The 22,374-nt window shown below is 32.6% G+C and overlaps 5 protein-coding genes across 5 annotated transcripts; 3 read left to right on the top strand and 2 right to left on the bottom strand.

Moving 5' to 3' along the window:
- Positions 1-327: 327 nt before the first annotated feature.
- Positions 328-1,299, bottom strand: LOC120260671 (uncharacterized protein At5g48480-like). Its single transcript, XM_039268205.1, has 2 exons — positions 968-1,299; positions 328-873 (listed from the first exon to the last, which is right to left on the bottom strand). The coding sequence occupies exons 1-2, from the start codon at positions 1,222-1,224 to the stop codon at positions 657-659; spliced, it is 474 nt and encodes a 157-aa protein (XP_039124139.1). The 5' UTR covers positions 1,225-1,299; the 3' UTR covers positions 328-656.
- A 4,058-nt stretch (positions 1,300-5,357) lies between these two features.
- LOC120261785 (putative lipid-transfer protein DIR1) lies at positions 5,358-5,986 on the top strand. Its single transcript, XM_039269770.1, has one exon. It carries the CDS (start codon positions 5,361-5,363, stop codon positions 5,817-5,819), a length of 459 nt encoding a protein of 152 aa, XP_039125704.1. The 5' UTR covers positions 5,358-5,360; the 3' UTR covers positions 5,820-5,986.
- Positions 5,987-10,063: 4,077 nt separating this feature from the next.
- LOC120262128 lies at positions 10,064-10,860 on the bottom strand. The gene is made up of 3 exons (XM_039270190.1): positions 10,716-10,860; positions 10,406-10,627; positions 10,064-10,330 (listed from the first exon to the last, which is right to left on the bottom strand). The coding sequence occupies exons 1-3, from the start codon at positions 10,770-10,772 to the stop codon at positions 10,274-10,276; spliced, it is 336 nt and encodes a 111-aa protein (XP_039126124.1). The 5' UTR covers positions 10,773-10,860; the 3' UTR covers positions 10,064-10,273.
- A 5,770-nt stretch (positions 10,861-16,630) lies between these two features.
- LOC120261696 lies at positions 16,631-17,753 on the top strand. The gene is made up of 4 exons (XM_039269679.1): positions 16,631-16,829; positions 16,940-17,056; positions 17,149-17,343; positions 17,427-17,753. Exons 1-4 carry the CDS (start codon positions 16,824-16,826, stop codon positions 17,484-17,486), a joined length of 378 nt encoding a protein of 125 aa, XP_039125613.1. The 5' UTR covers positions 16,631-16,823; the 3' UTR covers positions 17,487-17,753.
- A 3,270-nt stretch (positions 17,754-21,023) lies between these two features.
- LOC120261248 lies at positions 21,024-22,374 on the top strand. Its single transcript, XM_039269054.1, has 4 exons — positions 21,024-21,345; positions 21,502-21,738; positions 21,835-21,981; positions 22,076-22,374. Exons 1-4 carry the CDS (start codon positions 21,340-21,342, stop codon positions 22,130-22,132), a joined length of 447 nt encoding a protein of 148 aa, XP_039124988.1. The 5' UTR covers positions 21,024-21,339; the 3' UTR covers positions 22,133-22,374.

Below are 22,374 nucleotides of genomic sequence, written 5' to 3'. Positions count from 1 at the left end.
ACACACTGCACAAAAAAGCAGAGACAAATGCTTAAACAAAATTATCCTATGTCCAAAGAAGAAAGCATTAATTAAGCTAACACAATCCTCGGACCACAGGCCTGGTCAAAAAGATTCATTTTGATCCGCCACCTCCCAAGTATTCCACCCCCAACCCCAACACCAACATTTACCATTTATTTCCGAATAAAATAAAAGATTTTACTCAATAATTACCAAAAAAATTTAAAAAAAGAAAAGAAAAGAAAAAATAAAATAAAATATTTAATAAAGTCGTTGTACTGCATTTCCCACCAAAGAGGAAAAAGAGCGCAGAAAGCAACGCAGTCCATAAATGAGCCATGTGAGATATCAACGGTTCAAATAAGAGTAGCAGAAAACAAACGGCCTGGATGAAACCCGGCCTGCGAAATAGTAAGTACATGGTTAACAAGTAAAGGATTAGAGTTGAACCGGCATCTGTGGGTCAGACCCATAGATACCCTATTCACCAGTTCACCGGTTCACGAGGTTCTTTTTCAACAATTTTTGTTACCAAAAAACATAGAAAAACTACCATTAAAACTAGAAAGAAACTAGTGCTAGTACTAAAAGTGGAGAGCTAGATCGAAGAATCAGAGCCGTTCAAAACACTTGTCAGATAGATCGGATGACGTCTACGCTTCCACGTCAGCGGCCTTAGAAGCTGAGGCGATGATCCATGCGACGCCGAAGGGATCCTTCACCTTGCCGACGACACCGCCGCAGCAAGCGCCGTCGTCCTCCACGATCTCGCCTTCCTTCGCCGCCCCCGCCTTCACGGCCTTCTCCAAAGCCCCCTCAACGTCCAATGTCTCCAGCCTGAACACGATCCCGCTCCCGCTATCGTTCCCACTGTTCCGCAATCACAAACACCCACAAAAAAAATAAAATCTCATGAAAAAGGGCATACTAAAACCGCAAATCAGAGATATAGATTGGGCCTTACGCAGCGCAGGAGGAATCATCGGTCTGATCACAGACGAGAAGGGAAGCGGAACCGATCTTGAGCTCAGCGCATAAGATCAGCGGAAGCTCCTGGTCAGCCTTACGCTTAGGGTGGGAAACACGCTTCAGCTCCTCAGCACCGAAAGCCGTCTTGTAGAACTGAACCGCCTCGTCAGCCTTCCCCGCCGGCAGCATCAGCTGAGGCTTCAATGCAGCGAAGCTCGCTCCCCCATTCTGCTGCTCGATCTCCAGCGCCATCACTGACCTAATCGAAGCGACGAAACCCTGAAAACAACTGAGCGAGAGAAAAAAAGAGAAAGGCTAGAAGACAGTGAGGTCTTGGAAGGAGGGGGTATTTATAGAGATTTAGAGGTTCGAAGCCCTTGCAACCGTTCCACTACCCGGCATTAATCTTTGATGCCCATGCTTTCCTCGTAATTCACGATAATGCCACTGTCAATTCAACCGGTTCATTTATTATTATTATTATTATTATGTATTTTTAATAGAAAAAGAAAAGAAAAAAAATTTCACTAGATGTTAAAAATTTTGAAGTTGTTATTACTTTAAAAATAAATTCTTTAAATTATTATAATATTTCTTCTTTTCAATGTTGAACTCGTTTGGAAAATATCATATTTTACAGTTTCAAATATGGGTAAATGAGTAATTTCCAATTCATTTTACCGTTGAGTGGAGACAATAAAGCCGAGTACAAGCGAATCTGGACCATTGATTGGTAGTTCTATCACTAGGATCAACGGGTGCGCAGAAGCCGAGGAGACAGCCATTTAATTAATGCAAATTCTTTCAACAACTGGTTAACCTTCGTAGTTTTAAAAAAAAAGTAAGGGTAAATGCGGAAATACAAGTAGCTTTTCGTCACGGCCATCAACATCCACCTACCCAGCCACTGCAGTGAAGTGAGAGAGGCATGGCGGAAGGGGCGTTTTTGGCAACACCTAAGGCGTGGTCCCAAGTGCGGTAACCTTATCCGCCTAACCTTGTTTCTTATCCAAATAAATAAATAAATAATTATCCGTTTAAGTTGTTCCTCTTTCCTGTCGAATGCTAGACTCTAGAGTGTTACGTGGCACGGTACCACTCGCTCTCCTCGTCGAGGTTCATTTCAAATTCAAAAAGAAAAGCCAATGATGAGCTGCCACGTATTGAGGTTTAATTCGACTAGGGGACATTGTAGTCTGTTTGGAGACAAATGAGGAACTGTGACATAGGTGGAGAAAAGGAGACGTTGAGCATTCAGATTCGGGATTTAAGACACGTGGTGCGTGTTTGATGGTTGGATTGGAACCAGAGTCTTTATGGATGATACGGATGGATGAGAAAGGTGTCACATTGATATCGTGAAGATAGACCTACAAATTAATGGTTTTTTTTTATGATTAACTCCCTTAAATTTAGCTTAAATTACAAATAGAGAGCATTTTATTAATTTAATATTTAATTTTTAAACTAATCAGTTTTTGAACTTAGATATTTTATTTATAAAAAGAAGATAAAATAATCAAATGCAGTTTACCTATTTTTATCCATATATATATAAATAATATAATTAATTATTAAGAAAAATCAAAAAAGAAATGTTCTTAAAGTAGGTAGGATATGTAGATATTTGATGGTTACAAAATATTTTAATTGATGTGCAACAATTTCAAATGGGTTGTTCCTACACTATCAATTTTTTAATAAGCCAAATGTCAAGTGACAAATTGATTTTTTTTTAAAAAAACTACTTTCCCACTATGAAATAGATGGTTGGATGTACAGAGGAAATAAACCTAAACTTTGGGTTTGTTTCAAACCTACGTAAATATTCTGTTTTAAGTGATATGTGTCCGTGGTTAGATGGGTATAAAAAAGGTTTTTTATTATTATATTTTTGTTTAGTTGAGTTACAACTATAATAAATAAATGGTATTTATTTAATAATTAGGTCGTCTTCATCCAAAAAGGCCCAGCCCAGCCCAGACTGAAAAGGCCAGTGGGACAAATATAATATTTGAGATGGATCAAATCCGGTAGTGTTTATTGAGTTGGCTCAGAGTTAGTGTTGTACTCAACTTATAAATATGTTGCACAATGACTTGTGTTATGCTCATTTCTTTTTTTTCTGGGTAGAATGAATGGTATAATGTTTAGTTTGAAATATAACGTATTAAGCTTGGAATTTAGTTCTTATAATTTATTTTGGAGAAAGAATTTTCAACACAAATTTGATATAATTATTATTGATTGAATGCTAAGAAGATATTAATGATGGGATAATCCAAACTCACGCTATTGTGATTTTTTTAATTTATATTTGGTGTCATCTATATTTTTTATATTAATTTTTATTTCATTATATACAAATTATATCTAGTGCGAGTAAAAATGATGAAACATCAATACTTGTACCTTCAATTTGCGTAAAAAGAGATTTAGATTTACTTCTTTTGCAGAATACGAACACTCTATGCTGAGAATTCGATGTTAATTAACCAAGCGGTTATTTGGCCTAAAAACATGTCATAGAAATCCAAATGGAGATGAAAAAAAAAACACAAACACAGTGCAATGCAATGATTGAAGGGGAATATTTTTATTATGCGAATATAAAATTAAAGAAATTATTATGACACATGATCCATTATTAATAGAGAAATTGGTAAAAAAAAATGCTAAAATGGAAATTTTCTAAAGTATTATTTTAAAATTTTTTTGCCTCAATTTAAATTTAATCAAGAATTTCCAGATGATCTAGTGGTAAAAAACTAAATTTAAAGAAGCTGGCTCATTGATTAGAAAAATTCTTAGCTTTGCTAGCATCTCATAGCTGATTTTGAAAGTCTATCCAGTGCTGATGAAGGTCATGGCAACCGTTGCAGTGGCGTCTATTGGCTCGCCTCTCTGTGTTTATGTTTTATGCCTTTGTTTCTTTCTTGTGTTTTAAATTAGTTTGTTTGTTATTTTCTCAAATGAGTCTTGGTTTTGGTCTTGCATTTGTAGTTTTTTTTTCCTTCAATAAACTATAATTCATCCAAATTTTTCCAGAAGAAAAAATTATAATACATATAAATTGTTAATTATTAATACATTTTAAAATATTAATTATACTTAATCTGGGTTTAATTTTTTAAATAATCACTAAAGTTTGGTAAAATTACAGTTCTTCACTCAGTTTGATTTGTTTTCAAATAATCATCGACTTGAATGATTTTTCAAATCGCCAATCACCCGAATGATTATCGACCATTCGACGGCGTGAGCACCGTGAAAAGTTCAATCAACATTTAAAACCGCAGTACACGCCAGCTAAACGGTGTCTCGTAATCGTCTCGATGCTGACGTTGAAAATAATTAGAACTTCGATGATTATTTTAAACAAATCAAACTCGAGTGAAAGAACTCTGAACTTTTTACTAAACTTTGATGATTATTCAAAAAATTAAACCCTTAATCTGTTTTGAATAAAAGAACAACTCATTTCTTTTGGAAATATTACCAATTGAACTTAAAACACTATCATTAATTACATAACCATTTGATAGATATGAAAAATAAAATTTATAATTTCTGGCTCGTTCTTTGCCCAATCATATATTTTTCTTTTTAACAGCAAATGTTGACCATCATTTCCAATTTTCCAAACACTCGTCTTGAGAAGCTCTATAAAAGATTAATACTAACACTGCTTTACATTATATATACATTATATATACGAACACTGCTTTACAGCAAATGTTGATCATCATTTCCAAAAACCCACATAAATTAATTCCTTTATTCTCGTAACATCCCAACAAGAGAACACAACCACAAAAAAAATCCTTTTTAAAAACACCGAATTGCCTAAAATAATTCTCTTCCAAGACAACCCGTGACACATTGATCCCACATTCATTCACGGGTTCCTAACTAGTGGTTCCTCATCCTTCACGCTCCACAACATTCCAAAATAAATAAATAAATAAATAAATAAATAAAACCAATAATAACCTTATAATTCATTAGCTTAGCTCTCTTCCTTTGATTTCCAATCTATTATAGTTTTGACCAAACAACATGGTAAGTCATGGAAATTCTATTGTCATTTATTGTTATGGTACTTTAGAGCCTTCATTAATCTAACAACTATCTTTTTTTTTTCCTCTCATTGCACAATAATTGGTGCATGAGCAAGTATGATTATTGTTGTTTGAAAAAAAAAATATATATGTTATTAGAAACGGTTCAAACAAATATGTAATCAAGGAAACGGTTTGTTAGAGAGAAGACTGAACGAGTGGCTTGTATTAACATATGAGAGGTATTTGTTACAGTGCTTGAGAGGTTGTTATGACTTATGAGTCATTAATCATTGTCTCAGTTTGTTACATTGAATTTTATATATAATGAACGTTAGGAGAGAAGGAGGCAGACAACCATTTTTAGGCTCTGCTTTGCCTCTCAATTCATCTTCTTCCTCTCCTCCTTCTTATTCTTTAATTAGCTCATTAATTTTTACTCCTTCTTGGTGTGATTCTGCAACAACAATGGACCACTACCACTACCACTACATGAGCAGGTTGGTTGCAGCAGTGGTGTTGCTAGTGTTGTTGGTGAGTGTGGTAATGGCTGATGATGGGATTTGCAACATGACTAAGGCTGGCTTGGATTCATGCCAGCCGGCAGTTACTGGTTCCCCTCCACCAGACCCTTCACAAGAATGTTGCCAAGCTCTCACAGCCGCTGATCTTCCCTGTCTCTGCTCTTACAAGAACTCTGTTTGGCTGCCTGTGTTTGGTATCGACCCGGCCATCGCCAAGCAGCTGCCGGAGAAGTGTAATCTCAAAGTACCTGATGATTGCTGATAACAAATGAGAAATTAATCCACTTCTTTAATGATGATGGTATAGTACTGTGGTCTGTCAATTGTGTTAATGTTTGTTGTTTGTTTCACCTATTTAAGTAGTTATATATGTTGTGTATGTATGGCAAACTTCTGTTGAATTTAATGTTTTTTCTTCGTTTGAGTGAATCTTTGATTTATCTTGGAATCTGTGGCTTAAGGTACTGAATCAGTAATATATGTTAACAATGTGACCAAATGGTAAGAGAGGACGATCTTGAACATATATATGATGGATATTTATTGTAAGGACACCAACTGGATATTAAATATGGGAGTTTAATATATAACTATTATCTGATGATGAATAGAATGACAAATGCATAATAAAAAGTACATGATTGGTCCTTCTAACAGTCTTTAATCAGAGGCAACAGCCTTTTACTCTAGTGCTCATGCCTTAATTACCTCCTTGGGTTCTCCAATTTTTTGGTTTATATGCAAAATAACAAGGTTTTTTTGTGTTCAATTAGGCATTGAATTGAGAAATTTTATATAATATACATTAGATTTTGGCTTGAAAAAGAAAAAGAGATAAAAGTCCTGAGAATCAAACATTTGGGTTAAAATACATATGAGCTTGTGACCACACTTAGTGGTTGTGTTCTCTCTGTTCTCTGCCTGAGCTACGCGTTGAAATATTACTTTTTTGAGATTGTTCTGCTTGTCTATTTTTAGAATAAATGTGATTTATTCATTTAAAAAAATTAAAAAAAGAAACATATGAGCATCTTTATTGTAACTAGTTTTTCATCCTTGACTAAATATATACACACACGTGGCTGCGCACTGGTGAGAGTATGTATGCATGTACATACGGTTATATGTTTGCATATTTATTTTAAGAAAATAATATTATGAGACAAAAAGCATAACATTCAAAGGATCATAATGCTTATAACTGACAACATGCGAAAAGAAAACTTAAAATGGAGAAAAAGAAAAACATATAGCTACAAAGGATGTATAGACCCATGGCTACAAAAGTCCTTAATTTGCAACATGATTACTGCACTGCGTTAAATAAAGACATACCAAAAATGTTTAATTATTCTTACCACTTAATATATATATATATATATATATATATCCTGCAGTTTTTCAAGATAGATATATAGTCTTTCTAGTCAGTCTTGGCTTCTTCTTGTCCCTCTTCTGCAACTTTTTCTTCTAAAACCTCAGCCTTCACTTCCTCTACTTCTTCAACCTTTTCTTCTAAAACCTCAACCTTCACTCCCTCTACTTCTTCAACCTTTTCTAACAAACTATCAACTTCCTTTGTGGTTGTTGCTGATATTGAAATTTGTTCTTGCACAGGCTTCTCCTCTTGAACCTTTACTTCCTTTTATGTTGTTTCTGCTAAATTTGGTTCTTTTGTGGTTTTGATCACCTGTGCAACCACAACTGGTTCTTCTGTGGGTTTGATTTCCTCCACAACCTAAGCCTTTCTTTCTTCTGCTTGTGCAGTTGCAGCAACTGGTTCTCCTGTAGGTTTGATCTCCTCCAAAACTTCAATCTTTGATTCATCTACTTCTGCAGCTACAACAAACTCTTCGGTAGGTTTAGTCCCCTCCTCAACCTCTGCTTTTACTTCCAATACATTGTCTACAACTATAATTGATTTATCGTGGTAGTTTTCACTTCAACAAGCAGGAGGGTTTCATCCTGTCTTAGCATAATTAATGCCCTTATATAAGTAATGCAACCATGCATATATGGTAGTCATGCATAACAGAAAACAAGCATTTGATCATTAGAATCACATTAGAATCATATTATATTATTTCTCATTATTTGATCCCACAATATACCCCATTTCTTTACTAATTAATCTATAGAGTTATTTAATTAGTTTGTTTTTCTTATACTCTTTCTTAACATAAAGAACTGAACCATGCACAAACACTATTGCTTAAAACTAACTAGGATCACATCAAAGAAAACACAGAAGAGAGTAGGACAGAAAGGCTTAATTATCACCTCAACTGAAGCCATTGATTCCAAGCTGATGAAGAAGTAAAAGAAGAAGAAGAAGGATGAAACCCTGATAAAGAAAAAAAAAAATTTGATTATGAAGGTACTAATTAAGGTGAGATTGGATGGGAATTTATATCATCAACCCTCTTGGAATCTAAGCCGACAACAACGTGCCACTTATTAATGGCCGGATTTATATTCCCTAGAGGGAGGATTGGATGAAACCGGGATACCACATCAGTTGGTATCCCATCCAATCAAAAGAAGCCACTTCATCATTAGCTTTTATTCTTACATTTACAAAAAAACCCCAAAAAAAACCTGAAATGTTTTCCCGCACTACAGAACTCCTTCTCCTAGATTTATGCCTTCAGATTTGCAGTTTTGGGATTTCTCTAATCACATTTTCAAAAACAAACGACATCTCATATTTAAAGTATTTCTAAGGCGACTGGATTGTTGCGAGGGAAGCATCAAAGAAAGGAACGACCACTAGGAAGAGTTATCACGCCAAATACAGACATTATATAATAAAATATAAATAAATTATATTTAGATGGTGAATAACATTGGTGAATGATTGTAATTAGGAATTGTTACTAATACAGGGAGGTTGTTATTTTTTTATAAATTATCCTGCACACAATATGTTTGTTAAAATGCCAACTATAGAAGTTGTTACAATTATGTTATGATTCTCAATTAATATTGTGATGAATGAAAGAGAACAGATATTCTCTCCCTCTTTCTCTCATTCTTATCTCCTCCCTTTTAGTTTGAAACTCAGAAATTCTCAGGTTTTGTGATTATGCATTCAATTCATATTGTGTTTAGGAGTTTTGGTGGAGATCAATAAATGCTAATGTATATATTTGTGATGATCATAAGCATGGGAACATGATTTCTTTTCATTTTGGCGGGCCAAAAAAGCGGGAAAATAAATTTTCAGGCATGAATGTAGAAGGAGCAGTTTTTTAACTGCGTGCAAATATTTCATGTTTTTATGGGTTTTTTTGTAAATTTAAAAATAAAACTAATTTCAAAATCTAATATATTTTAGTGATGAGGTGGCTTCTTTTGATTGGATGGGATACCAACTGACATGGTATCCCAGTTTCATCCAATCCTTCCTCTATTCGCTATCTCGATGTCCTGGCTATTAACCCACGTGGACGGTTACTATTCGTTGAAATGAAAGTATTCTGTTTAGTCGGTGGCATGTGGGACCCGCAGTTGGGAAAAATAATGTCTATAAGGATGACGTGGCATGTAGTCTTGTAAGGAAATCAACCATTTGGTAATGTAACCTCATACGTAACAGTGAAATGAGGGGATGGAGATTTACGAGAATGCCCTCTACTTTGAGTTTTGGTACATAGGTTGGTTGAGGGTTATTGAGTGGCGCGGGTGACACCTCAGATGTGGGCCCACTTTCGGCATGTAAGGCCAATGTGATGATTGCCATCCACCGTGGCTTGTTGGCCGGAATCAGTGGCGCATGGGACTGGGAGTACCAAAATTTATTTAATATTCAATAAATAAATAAAGCATACTTGTATGAAATGTACATATTACTGCTTTAAATATTGTTTTTACAGAAAAAATGAATAAATAACAAAACAAAGAAGAGATGACGCCCGAACATTTGTTGATATATTTTAAGTTTTTTTAAATTTTGAAAAATTAACGTCTCAAACTTGTTTAGGACAAGAGCATGTATAGTCAGGGACTCAGGGTGTGGGCAATAAGCAATGAGTTTCTCATCATGCATCTTTACCCGGCCTCTATAAAGATTGGGCTTCAAATTTGTTCCACAAAATAGGAAAATTTTAAATTGTTATTTTTGTATTTTAATCAATTAAAATATTAAATACTATGGCCCATGTTCTTCTTCATTGATACCCTATTAGTTTCATATAGCCTAGTCATCTTATAATATTAAGGTAAAGTTTCATTGTTATGCATCACAAAATTTAAGATCTCTATAATTGAGTTTAGGCAAGGTCATCCATTAGAATTAACAATCAAATTAATCACTTTCAATACTTTCCAATTCCCTTCTCAAGCTCTAAATAAATCACTTCACTATATATATATATATATATATATTGCAAACATCTCCTTATATTTAGCTAAAATTTGTTATCAAAGCAATAAATTTAATCACAATTAGCATTAATAATCACATTGTTCTTCATAATTTGATGACATAATTAATCCCTCCATAAATTAAAGTGGACAAAAGGACCAGAACCATTTCCTGCAAGTCAGAAGACACACAGAGGACACAGTAAATTACCACCCATCCCATCTGCATTAAATCAATAATGGAGGAAATGGATCACAATGCTGGAAAAGAACACAAAACATCAACTCCTTTCCAACTCCTAAACTAAAAAAGGAAAGAAAAAAAAAATTACAAAGGGCACAGTTTAAAGCTCAAGAAATGCAGTTAAGTCCCAAACATCCAAACCAGAAGCTCCTCAGAAACCTCTTCTGCAATACATTAATTGAAAGCAAACTCTTATTAGCTACAACAAATTCAATAATAATAATAATATATATATATACCTTGTGAGACTTTTGATAGAACAGTTCTGGAGGTATTTTGTACAAATCCTCATCCACAGCTTTGGAAACCTTGAGTACTCTCTTTGGTTTTTGCTCACTCTTTTGATTTCTTGCCACATTGAATGACTCACCATCTTCTCCAAAGAACTCAAAGTAAAGCTCTGGAAGCTCATCACAAGAATTCCAATAACCAAACACTGGAACATGCTTAGCTTTAATATCCTACAAACCACCATGCATAATGAAGAAGAACAATGGAGATTAAAAACAACAAAAACAGTGTTTGCAATTAAGTACAGAAGACACTCACCTCCATTGGTGCTAGAGAAGAAAAAGACCAAGAAGTAGCTGAAGAGATGCAAAACATTAAATAGAAGAGAAGGAAAAGGAGTGCTTGCAGGTGGTCTCTATCATGGGGTAGTTAGGCCACTTTAAGAGCATGCCATTGGTCTCTCTGTTCATCATGCCCCAAAGCCCACCTTTTTGCTTTAATGTTAACATATATATATATATTATGAGGTTATGAATGTTACTTTAGTTGATTGTTTTTAGGACCCAGAAACACAGGACATAGGTTCTGAAGCCTAAACCATATGCATGCTCAGTGATTTAAACTTGGGGAAGAGAAGGTCTTGCTTGGCTTTTAGCCACTGTTAGAATATTAGCTTATGCTTTTCCAATGAAGCTTTGTTTGGCTGTTTTTAATAGTTTTGATTCCCTTGTTATGTGGCCTTGTTATGGGAGCAAAAAAGTTTGGGAAAACCAATTCCTTGTTTGCTGGAATGTGTTTAAAAACATTACATACATACTGACATGGTTTAATAGTTTACTCATTTAAGTAATTATGGCTTGGGTTGTGTTACTTTATAACTGATTTTTATGGCTAAATGATCCACTCCATTGGACCGTAGTTATGAATGGATTAATTAATAGTTTACTCATTTAATTAATTATGGCTTGGATTGTGTTACTTATAACTGATTTTTATGGCTAAATAATCCACTCCATTGGACCATAGTTATGAATGAATTAATCCGTGTTGATTTTGTGTATGTACCGCTTATATATATGTGTGTGTGTTGACATTTTCTTTTTTTTCTTTTTTTTTCTTTTTCGGATAAAAGTGTTGGCATCGTTTTCAATATATATGTATAAAATCCAAAATAAAAATGTTTTGGTACCAAAGAGGCACCCACCTAAAAATTGGAATCTAATCATGGAATAAAAAGAATTTCAACAAGAATCTTAGACAATTATTGGTGTAGTATTTTGCAAACAAACAAGACAATAATACAATGCAACCATCAATTTCATCATACTGTAATTGGGGAATTAGACTCAATTATTTATGAAAAGTTTTAACTTAAAAATATATATATATATATATATATATATATATATCTTATTCTTCTCTTAATTTCTATCGAGTAGTGTTCTATTATAAGTTTCCAAATAACATGCACCTAAAAACAGCAAGAAGATATATATAGTGATGTTTTGTAATTTAGCCATGACATGCCATTATCCTCATGATGCCCACTTCCAACCCACTTCCCTTTATTTTCCTACTTTCTACTTACTTCATCTTGTTCCTCTCTTTCTTCACTCCAATGATCATTTTCAACATCACATCTACTTTCATACATTTCCATGCTGCTTCTTTTTTTTTCATTGATTTTTCTTTTGAAAATAAGTATGCAGTAAAGGGAGACAAGTGAAGTCTCTGAAACTTCCCATCTTTTAGTGCACATCATCCATGAATCATGATTGAACTTGTTGTAATGCTAGCTGCATGCTTGAGATGGAGGAGTGGTTGAAGGAGATGAAGAAGTTATTATTATTAGAGAAGTTAGCTGTATTTCACTCACTAATGGTCACATCTGCAGAATAGAACAGTGTTCGTTCATTTCACAAAATGACAACAGTGTCATTCAATGATGAAGTGAAATGAATGAAAGCTGGTGTATAATTTCTTCAATGAAAACCCCCAAAAAAAATCCTTTGCCATTATCTTAAAAAACCTTTTTCAAATTTTTAATTGCTTTTACAAACTCAAAAGGTTTTTTTTAACTATATTTTTTAGCAAGTATGTATTTATGTCACTTTTCTTACCACCGCTCACTTTTTGTGATTTTTTTTTAAAATTTATTTACCTGAAAAAAAGTAAAAATAAGATGAAATACGGAATATAATATATGTCCACAATAGACCATTGGAAAAGTTTTTTGAATATTTTTTTTATAAAATGTATTAACCACTCATCTCAACTGTTATAAGTTGATCTTTTAACCTCTTACTTAGCAAAAAAAAAGGAGTAACCATCTTTTCTATTATGAAGGTGATTTTTATAAATAACGTAGATGGTAAATGTTGTTTAGGCCAATATTTTCAACTTTTAACATTTCTATCTTACAAAAAAAAAAAATCCTAGTAATCTAATTGTTTAGGTTTAGAGTTTTATAATTTACGGTTTAAAAGATTTAATGATTTAGAATTTTGTGTTTAAAATTTTATAATATTTTATAGAATGTAAAGTTTAAGACTTATCATTTGTGATTTAGGATCTGACATTGGCATTGATGTCAGTTTGACATCTATGTTTTTGCAAAAACATCTATTATATATAAATATATATAGTAATTCTTTGACCCTTGATGAGAAGATCAAATTTTCAGTTTTTTTTTTAGTGAAGAAGAGAATGAAATACAACACTTCAGATTAAAAAAATTAATTATTATCTTCAAACACAATTGGAAAAAAAAAATTAAAAATAAATATTTAACAAAATAAAGATTTGGTAAATGGCAAAATAAACAAGAGAGGAGGATCAGAAGCGTGAGGTCATCAGCACGGCACACGTGGAAAAAACGTGTTCGGCGCTCGAGGATTAGGTTTGTCTTTTGGGAGGCATCCGCACGTGCTAATCTTTTCTAACAAATTACTTTGTTTTGCTACATAATAAATTTTTTTTTTTTTTTTGAGTAAAGCATAATAAATTATTAACACTAATTATATATACGTTATGGAAAGTCTCAATTTATTATTTATTATTATGAGCAATAGATGGTAGAACAACATGGAACCAATTAATTAATTCTAATTGACTAACTTTGAATCATAACAAAATAATGACACATGTTGCAATAGTTGGAATGGGCCACATTTAATGTTGTCTTTAGCATATCAATGGCATGTCTCATCACAGTAAATAATCACAATAAAAAGAGCAATTAATATGGTCAATAATTATGAATCACACTCATTAATAAGTCTGATAGATTGGCAGAGTACAAATGTCTTTCAATGGAATTTATGTCAAAAAATTAAATTTCAATTTTTTTACCATGTTTAATTTAGATAGGATTTAGAAAATCAGTGTTTTTTTTCAACAGAAACTTTGAAATGAATTGGACCATAATTACAAGTGAAAAATAGTACTTAAGTAAACACATGATAACAATAGGAATCAATATATGTGTGTGTACATCATACGGCAAGAAACATTCACAAGTTCAGAATGGTTGTAGATCTACCGGCATTCTCTGCTACAATGCCTTTATTTATATTGGTAGTACGTTAATATTAATTCTATCTACCTTTCTTTCAATATTTTTTTTGAATTTTTTATTCATAAATAATAACTTTATATATATTGACTAAATCAACATTGATATAAGGGTATAGATTATGCTAATAGTTTTTTAAGCTATTAACATAAAAAAAAAAAATTTACATATAATGTTCATTTCATTAAGAATCTGAGATTAAATTTAAAAACTCACGTAAAATAAGAATATAAATATTTTTACTAAACTTATGATTACACTCCACACCTATCCACATCCTTCACTGTTTTTAGTATTTCGTCACGCTTTTGTTAAATATATATAAATTATAATCTGAGAAATTAAAAAAAGAAAAAGAAAAAGCTGAGAGTTAGAGGTCTCCCAGTGTTTGTACTGGTTGTCCCTGTTGAGGCTGAGGGGCATTATAAGCATGGACCAAGTCTTGCAAGCTGAGACGGCGGAGCTTCCGCTGAGAAAACACAAGTACTGATCACCATTGATGCTATCTCATCTCTATCTATTACTGCAGGTGCAACCTTCTGCCTGGTTTTTGGCACTCCTCCCAAAACCACTCCATTCAAGTGAAAAACATTGTGGGAACTCTTTTCATCTATCTCACTCTCCCTCTGTTTCTTTCTTTTCCTCTGTTTATCTGCTGTTTATTTCATAGCTTTCTTTCTCTTTACCTCTCTTGTTTAGTTGCTTTGTTTCCTGCATCTGCATGCACTGCATGCATGCAGGAGAAGAAGATACACTGGTGCTATTATCAATATCATTAATTAATGCTAAAGATATCATATTGTACGTTCAGCAGCAAGTAACTATTGTTAACTTGCTGATCATCAGGGCTCTCTGTTTTGTGTGAAATATGCAAGAAACTCTGGTGATTGGAGGAGAAGGATATGGTGTCATGTTTGTGATGATGAATCCCTATCTATAGAGTTAGACCTGAAGAGAACTTTTGCAGTAGTTCCAGGAGATTCTTTCATGGTTTTCTCTTTTGGGTTGACATGGATAATGGATTGGAACTCTTTTACGTGCTAAAAGGAGGAGGTTTTTTTTATAAATGCATGTTTTTTGGCTTTCTCAATGAATATTTTATTGAATATACTTTGTGCTTTTTGTTAAACAGATATCCAAACTCAACAGCTGGTCAAAATATGAATCTGATTTATATTAAAATAAGTTTGGCTAAAAATAAGGTGGCAATAAATATTATTTTGCCCCTTTTCTATTTAATATATTTAAATTATATTTGGACCCCCTCACATGGTGCTAAAAAGGTGGTATAATCAGTATATGTACGCAATTTCAAACACTCCAATATTGACCTTCTGCTATTTATATGGGAGGAACAGAGATCCACTTCTAGAGCCATTGCATGTGTGTATATAATGTTAGGTACTATGAGTTAATTTGTGGTCCAAAAAAATAATTATTTTAATGTAAATTTTATTTACCAATATCATATTTGAAATTTGTACCAGTTGGTTTGAATTACAAGTGATAATTTTCAACATTAAAGAAATACATTCAATCATGTTACAAAATTTTACCAAAAATATTTATTTAAATCAAATAAGTCTACCAATAAAAATAAAAATAAATAGAGTGGTTTGATTAGCTGATGGGTATGTTACATGGTTACTTACAGTGTGTGTAAGGAAGTAAGAGTATAAAAAAGAGTTGTCACATCAAGAGTTAATAGTGAAGGGCAAGGAGAAACAAGAACTGAAGAAGATGGTGAGGGTATGCCATGCCCTATTTAATACCTCTCCTTTAGCTCAGTACTATCTCATTAATGCAAGAATGATCATCCACCCATGATCCATCCTCATCATCATCATCATCATCTAACTTACTCATTTCTCCCACTCAACCAATCTTAATTAATTTTTTTTTCTTAAACTTCACACACTGTAAAATATAAAATTAATATAGTAAAAAATACTCTGCAGTTTCTTAGTAAAAATGGATAAGCTTGACTCATATACTACTGCCATCAAATATAGTTTTAATTCTGTTAGTGTTTTCTCCATTTTTTTTATATAAAAATTATAACCATCAACAGAAGAAATTTGTAGCTCAAGTGAAATTCTATTAATCTCATTATGTCAGTTCACCTAACCATTATTAATTGTTAAAGTGATAACTTATTATTTCATATTTTGTATATGAAACTTTAGGTGTGTATCCATCAAATATATATATATATATATAGATTATCATTTAGGACCATCAAGCTAATGTTAGGAAATTAAGATTATTTATGCTATTTGATGTGTTAGTTTCATAGCTTACAGGGTACAGCTACTTATGTCATCTTCAAGTGGAAAAAGGAATTATATATATATGTATATACATTATACACATGACCATTTTGCAAAAACAAAAGTCATAATAATTAGAAAAAGCAGAAGAAGAAGAAAAAAAAAAACAATATCATCTACCATAGATATGATGTCCCCCAAGCAAGCATGAGCTTGAACACCACTCTATGACTCCATCTACCCACAATCCAAGTACCCTGTTAACCTCTGCCACCTAAGATAAAAACCTTATTAAAAATTAGTCAGCTTGAAAAAAAGTCGGTCTTCATCCCAACACCACAACAACAACAACAATAGATAGCATCCAAAAACAGTGAGAAAGTGTAGAGCAGTCTTAATAGGGGTAACATAACAGTGCAGCAGACCATGCCTCATAAAGCAGCAGCCAGAGCACTCCATGCCCAACTCCAACCAACCTTCTTATTCCCCTGCTTTTTTCTCTTTCTCTTTCTCTTTCTCTTTCTGACTTCTTTTTAAACTCCCACCAAACATCACAGCAGCATCTCTCTCCTTCACCAACAAATGGAGGTTCATCTTTGCAATTCTCACCATTTTCATTTCCATTCTCCTCTTTTTATTCTCACAACTCTGTTTCTGCTGCTGCTTCTTCTTCTTCTTCTTCTCATTGTTTTCTTCAGGACACTAATAGGTGGAGGAGCATTCCAGCTTTTGGCAACTGGGAATTCTATGAAGAGCTCCCAATCACTCAGTACTTTGAAGTCCATGCAAAACCATCACAAAACCACCATAAAAAGGTTCCATTCAACTCTTCAAGTTCTAACTTCTAACTCCATTCATCATCAAATCTTTTACTGAAGTGTAAGTTTCATTTCTTGTTCTGCTGCAGGTGAGGCAGAGTGCTAAAGGAACAGGTGCTGTTGTTCATCAGAATCAGAATCAGAAACAGAGACAGAAACAGAAACAGAGTAAGGTTTGTGATGTGCTTCCCCAAACACCACCAAAGAGAGTTAAACATCCCAAGGCTGTAGATGAGGACTTGTACAAGATCCCCCCTGAACTCCTCCAACAAAAACCAAAGAGGGTAATTATTATATATATATATGTCTATCTCATTCATCATCTTCTTTGATTGGCAACTAATTTATCAACCATTAATCTCTGCAGAAAAGGATGCTTGTGAGCTTCTTAATAGGATGCATAGGGATGAACTGCATCTCTGCTTGAGCTTTAAGATTGTACACTTGTTTTCAAGTGTGTGAGTGTATGTGTTTTCTTTTGGAGTACTTGTTTTGGATTTTTATATTATCTTAGTGGTTGCAATGTATCTAATTGAATGCATGATGGGATGTGTTTGTAGTGTGACCAGTGTCTTTATTTTCAAGGAGGAGGAAAATGGGTGCAACTTGCTTGACTTTGTTGTGCTTTTCTGGAGTCCATTTTCTCCTCAAAGTTAACTTATATGTGTATCTGTTTATTTGATTTGACATTTTAGACACTTGTCTGTTTAACTCTGTTTTTCTCATAATGCATGCACTCATCTTTGCTTGTTCCTATTATTGTTGTTGTGAGTCATATTCTTTAATTATTGCCTTAAACTTTTCACTTAGATCTTTTTGATTGCAATTTTGAATATCACATGCATTATTTTGCTTTGCCTATTTATTCTTAGATTTTAAATAAAACTTATCAAAGGGCCGGGTCACAAAGTTTAGAGAATCTATCTTTCCAAAAGAGCTTTTGGAGATTGTATTTTAGAAAAATAAATAAATAAATAAATAAGCCAAGAATTTTGTCTAAGATCATTGACAAAGGGAGGTAATTAATAGGATATTTCATAACATACATATATATATATATATAATTAATAAGATATTTCATAACATACATACATATATATTAAACAGAAGCAATGCTATAAAATTAATTAGCCATAAAGCAATAAGAACTTATTAAAATTTGCTACAATTATTATATACTACTTATGTTTATTTATAAATGTGGCCATACCAACATGTTAAAGATGAGCATGGGAGGGGTTAAGTTTTACAAGATATATATTTTTTTACCTGTGTAAATTATAATTTGAACTCATTTTTTAAGCAAGACAAAAACTTTATATAGGGAATCTAGTGGTAATACATCAAATAGTCACTGCCATGTTGGATTGTTCTTCACATACTGTTATTATTATTTTTTTATTTTTTGAAAAAAAAAAACAACTAAACAGATCATTTATTTTCTCTACTATGAAACACAAGAGCTGTACATGATAACTCATGAAGGGCAAGAGGATAAACTACAAACATTCATATTCTAGAATATTGTTAAATACTTATGTCCCAACAAAATCATCATCTAAAGATTCGATAAACATTAAAAGTAATTAAATATTGGCTCTATATATAAATGCAACACACCAACCAAACCTATCCCTCTCTGTTTCTCTTCATGTCTTGCATGTTGAACACTAGAATGATCAGCATTAATTCTAAACAATTAACATTAACATTATATAGATATATAGAGTATAAACGTACAAATAAAAGAAAGGTAGCAAACTAGCAATGGCATGCACGAACAGCCTAATTGTCTTTGCATTGGTGTTTTGACTGTCTTTATTTGTTGGCTGGTAATTTTCCTACGTACGTTACATGCTCTGTGTTGAAATTAAAGCTGTTAAAAATATTGTAACAGTGATCGACTGAAACACCACAGCACCCTCTGAGTCACTGCAAATGCACTGTCAATGCATGTTATTCGCTTTCATTCCTCTCCTATTTTATTTATATTTTTATTAGTTTATTTATTTATTAGTTTTTTAAATTTATTTTTAGATTTTACCGCTGCTCCCAATGAGACGCCATGATAAGATGAGCAACATGCATAGCATGCATGCATGCTCTGTGTGTGTGTGTACTAGTCTAGTGGATTAATAGTAACTTGTTTGGGTGAGGTTAACTGTTGAGAAACGACACTCTTTTGTCTTTCTTTTATTCTTTATTCTGTCCATTAAATTTATTAGACTTTAAAGTTGTTCTGGTTATTAATTGGGTGCTTATTGTTGTTTATTTTTTTATTATTATTTCTTTTATAGATTTAATAGTCATTCTATTGTATATAAATCAAGACCCATTAAATAATTAAAATATCAAACATATTTAAAATGGAAAACATTGAACGAAGACTTTGTGATTCCAACGTAAGGATGATGATAATAATAAAACTAAAATAGTGACCATTGTTAATTAACAATATTAGGGATGAAAAATTGAATCACTCAGAGTCAGAGACATGCACGGCCAAAAATCAATATAAGAATACCAACAAAAGTTTAAAATATAAAAAATAAATAAGGACATGTGTGACACATGCCTTGTTGAACTTATGTTTCAAATAATCAGGGGTATTTTTTTTAAGCCCACTGTTTTTCTATTAATATTATTATTACTCACCAAAAATATATATTTTTTGCTAATAGTACTTTGTCATCTATGTGTGTGTATAGTATATATATATATATATGTTGCTTGATTCTATGGTGTATAAGTGAATGATAATTCAAAGATATACTAGTCTAGCATTTGCTTACAAGTATGTGTGTTCAAATTTATGGCAAACAAGCACAACATATTATCAATAAAGTGAGCACTTTGATCAATTAATGCTCTATAACTTTAAAAGCAGGTCATGTTGAGTATTGAACTAAGATAATAGTTCCAATAAATTTCCTGAATCGTTAGAAGATTTAGTTAATTAGCTTGATTTTTTTAAAAATGTATTTGTCTAAACACAAAATAAAATAATTAAAAAAATATATAAATTAAAGACATTTTGTTTAGATATCATCACTACTAATATTATACACATAACCAGAATAGATCACAATTATAATATGATCATGTGATATAAACGAAGTTCAAATATCAACCATGATAAAAATCATTAATCATTATCAACAAAATCAATAAATTATTGATCAGTAATAAAGTAATTAATATCTTATTTTTCTCTCAATTTCAAAACCACAATTTCAAATTCTTGTTGTGATTTGGCCAATGTTAATAAAAAAACAACACCAATAATTTGCTGTATAGCAAACCCTTAATTTATTTAGTTACCAAACTACCATTACCTAAAAATAAAAGGTTTAATTAATGCATATCTATAATGAATTATATATAAAAAAATACTATATTAAATAAAATCAATCATATTTTTTTGGGAAAATAAAAGTAATAACCAGCATAAAAATGTGAAATTAATGAATCCAAGTTCCAAAGCTAACTAATATAAATTAGTTATCTAATTAATAAAAGCAGAACAAGATGCTGTAAGAAACGGAATACCCACATATAGCTATATATATATATATATACTCCATAATCCATATATATATATATATATATATTTTTGGGAGAAATAAAAGTAAGAAGGAGTGTATTATAGTATAAAAAAGGGAAAATTCATGAATCCAAGTTCCAAAGGTGGTAACTAATAATAAATTAGTTAGTAGGTAGTAATTAATAAAAGAAGCAGAAGAAGGCGCAGTAAGAAACGGAAAGTCCAAGATGGATGCTACAAGCTCTTCTACTCCAAGCTATATAAATACCTTCCCACGGTCTCCAAGACATGAAGGAAAAGACATTCAATCAACCAAACAAAATTCAAAGAGAGAGAAAGATAGAGAAAGAGATAGAGATGTAAGATCCCCAGAGACAAATCTGTGAGGAAGAAGAAGCAGAGTGGACAATGAATTCATGTCTCATGTGACCCCATCCATTCTTGTCATTGATATCCGAGCTAATTTAAAATTTGCAAAACACTACAAATACAAACACAAATACAAATGCAATGCAAACCTCCAAGTCAAAAGCCTCTTCTGCCAAAACGTCAACACTTTCTTCTCTTCTCCCCATGAGGGTCAAAATAGTCATTCTCCTCTTCTTCTTCTTTTTCTTCTTCTTCTTGTTGTATCTTTCACTCTATTTGTACTGTCTCTAGTTATTCAAGTTCTTCCTCGTCATCTTCTTCATCTCTTCTCTTTTACAACTGGTCAGTGTTATAAGCTAAGAAAGTAATGGAGGTGAGTGGCTCATAAAACTCTATCTTATAGTTGTTGTTGTTTTATTTATCACATTCACTTGTTTCTCTTTGAGGGTGGTAGTGTGTTGTAGTAATTATGGTGGTTGACTATATTTATGTATGTATGTATGTATGTGTGTGTGTGTGGTTGTTGTAGGAGATGAAGAGGTTTAGAGTTCCAGCATTTGGGAACTGGGACTTGTGTGATGAGATTCCAATCACTCAGTACTTTGAGTCTGCTGTTCATACACACTATTTCCCTTTGGAAGAAGAGAGGGATCTGTTCCAAGTTCCAGTTCATTTCATCCCAGCTTATTACAATTACAGCCATCAATCAACAGCAGCAGCAGCAGCAGCAGCAGCAGCAGCAGCAACAACAACAACAACAACAAAGGTTCCTTTTTTTCTTTTTGTTTGGTTTTTCATGATTGTTTTTTAGTATGTTCTGTTTTATTTTATTTTTTTAAATTTTGTTGTTTGGGTTTTTCAGAAGAATGGGAAAGGAGGAGTTGAGAAACAGAGCAAAGTGTGTGATGTGATAACTGAGGTACCAAAGAGAGTTAAACATCCAAAGGCTGTGGATGAGGACTTGTACAAGATACCACCTGAACTTCTCTATAAGAAGCAGCCTAAGACAGTATGTTTCTGTTTCTTCAAAGCAGAGCAAGCCTTTGATTTTTTTTTTTTTTTTAATAAGTACTTGAGTTTTTTTCCCCCTTATTATTTTACAGAAAAAGATTGGAAGGAGTTTCTGGTCTGGATGCTTGGGGATTAGTTGTGTTCCTTGAGAGATGGACACCAAGTTTGTGAAGAAAGTTGCTTTAATTGTTGTTTGTTTTCTACTTAAATTGGATAGAATGTTGTAAGAATGGTTGTCTTAAGATTTACGAGTTTATATTATTATTATTATGATTATTATAGTCATAATGAGCTCATCAGTCAGCATCTTCAATGAATATTTGTATTGTTTGATACTCAATATATGAATATCTGGTACCTCTTTGCTTCAAATTTCACTTCATGGAATCAA

Source organism: Dioscorea cayenensis, chromosome 5 (assembly GCF_009730915.1).
Source record: "Dioscorea cayenensis subsp. rotundata cultivar TDr96_F1 chromosome 5, TDr96_F1_v2_PseudoChromosome.rev07_lg8_w22 25.fasta, whole genome shotgun sequence".
NCBI lineage: Eukaryota > Viridiplantae > Streptophyta > Magnoliopsida > Dioscoreales > Dioscoreaceae > Dioscorea > Dioscorea cayenensis.
This window is presented reverse-complemented; position numbering and strand designations above follow the sequence as displayed.

What these genes read in the sequence shown, in the direction of transcription:
- LOC120261785 (XM_039269770.1), top strand. Translation starts at nt 5,361, where the DNA reads ATGAACGTTAGGAGAGAAGGAGGCAGACAACCATTTTTAGGCTCTGCT.
- LOC120261696 (XM_039269679.1), top strand. An exon ending in CACAAAACCACCATAAAAAG is followed by an intron (nt 17,057 to 17,148) that starts GTTCCATTCAAC and finishes GTTCTGCTGCAG; the next exon opens with GTGAGGCAGAGTGCTAAAGG. An exon ending in TCCAACAAAAACCAAAGAGG is followed by an intron (nt 17,344 to 17,426) that starts GTAATTATTATA and finishes TAATCTCTGCAG; the next exon opens with AAAAGGATGCTTGTGAGCTT.
- LOC120260671 (XM_039268205.1), bottom strand. Translation starts at nt 1,224, where the DNA reads ATGGCGCTGGAGATCGAGCAGCAGAATGGGGGAGCGAGCTTCGCTGCA. An exon ending in GATGATTCCTCCTGCGCTGC is followed by an intron (nt 874 to 967) that starts GTAAGGCCCAAT and finishes ATTGCGGAACAG; the next exon opens with TGGGAACGATAGCGGGAGCG.
- LOC120261248 (XM_039269054.1), top strand. An exon ending in CAACAACAACAACAACAAAG is followed by an intron (nt 21,739 to 21,834) that starts GTTCCTTTTTTT and finishes TGGGTTTTTCAG; the next exon opens with AAGAATGGGAAAGGAGGAGT. An exon ending in ATAAGAAGCAGCCTAAGACA is followed by an intron (nt 21,982 to 22,075) that starts GTATGTTTCTGT and finishes ATTATTTTACAG; the next exon opens with AAAAAGATTGGAAGGAGTTT.
- LOC120262128 (XM_039270190.1), bottom strand. Translation starts at nt 10,772, where the DNA reads ATGTTTTGCATCTCTTCAGCTACTTCTTGGTCTTTTTCTTCTCTAGCA. An exon ending in CTTCTCTAGCACCAATGGAG is followed by an intron (nt 10,628 to 10,715) that starts GTGAGTGTCTTC and finishes GGTGGTTTGTAG; the next exon opens with GATATTAAAGCTAAGCATGT. An exon ending in TCTATCAAAAGTCTCACAAG is followed by an intron (nt 10,331 to 10,405) that starts GTATATATATAT and finishes AATGTATTGCAG; the next exon opens with AAGAGGTTTCTGAGGAGCTT.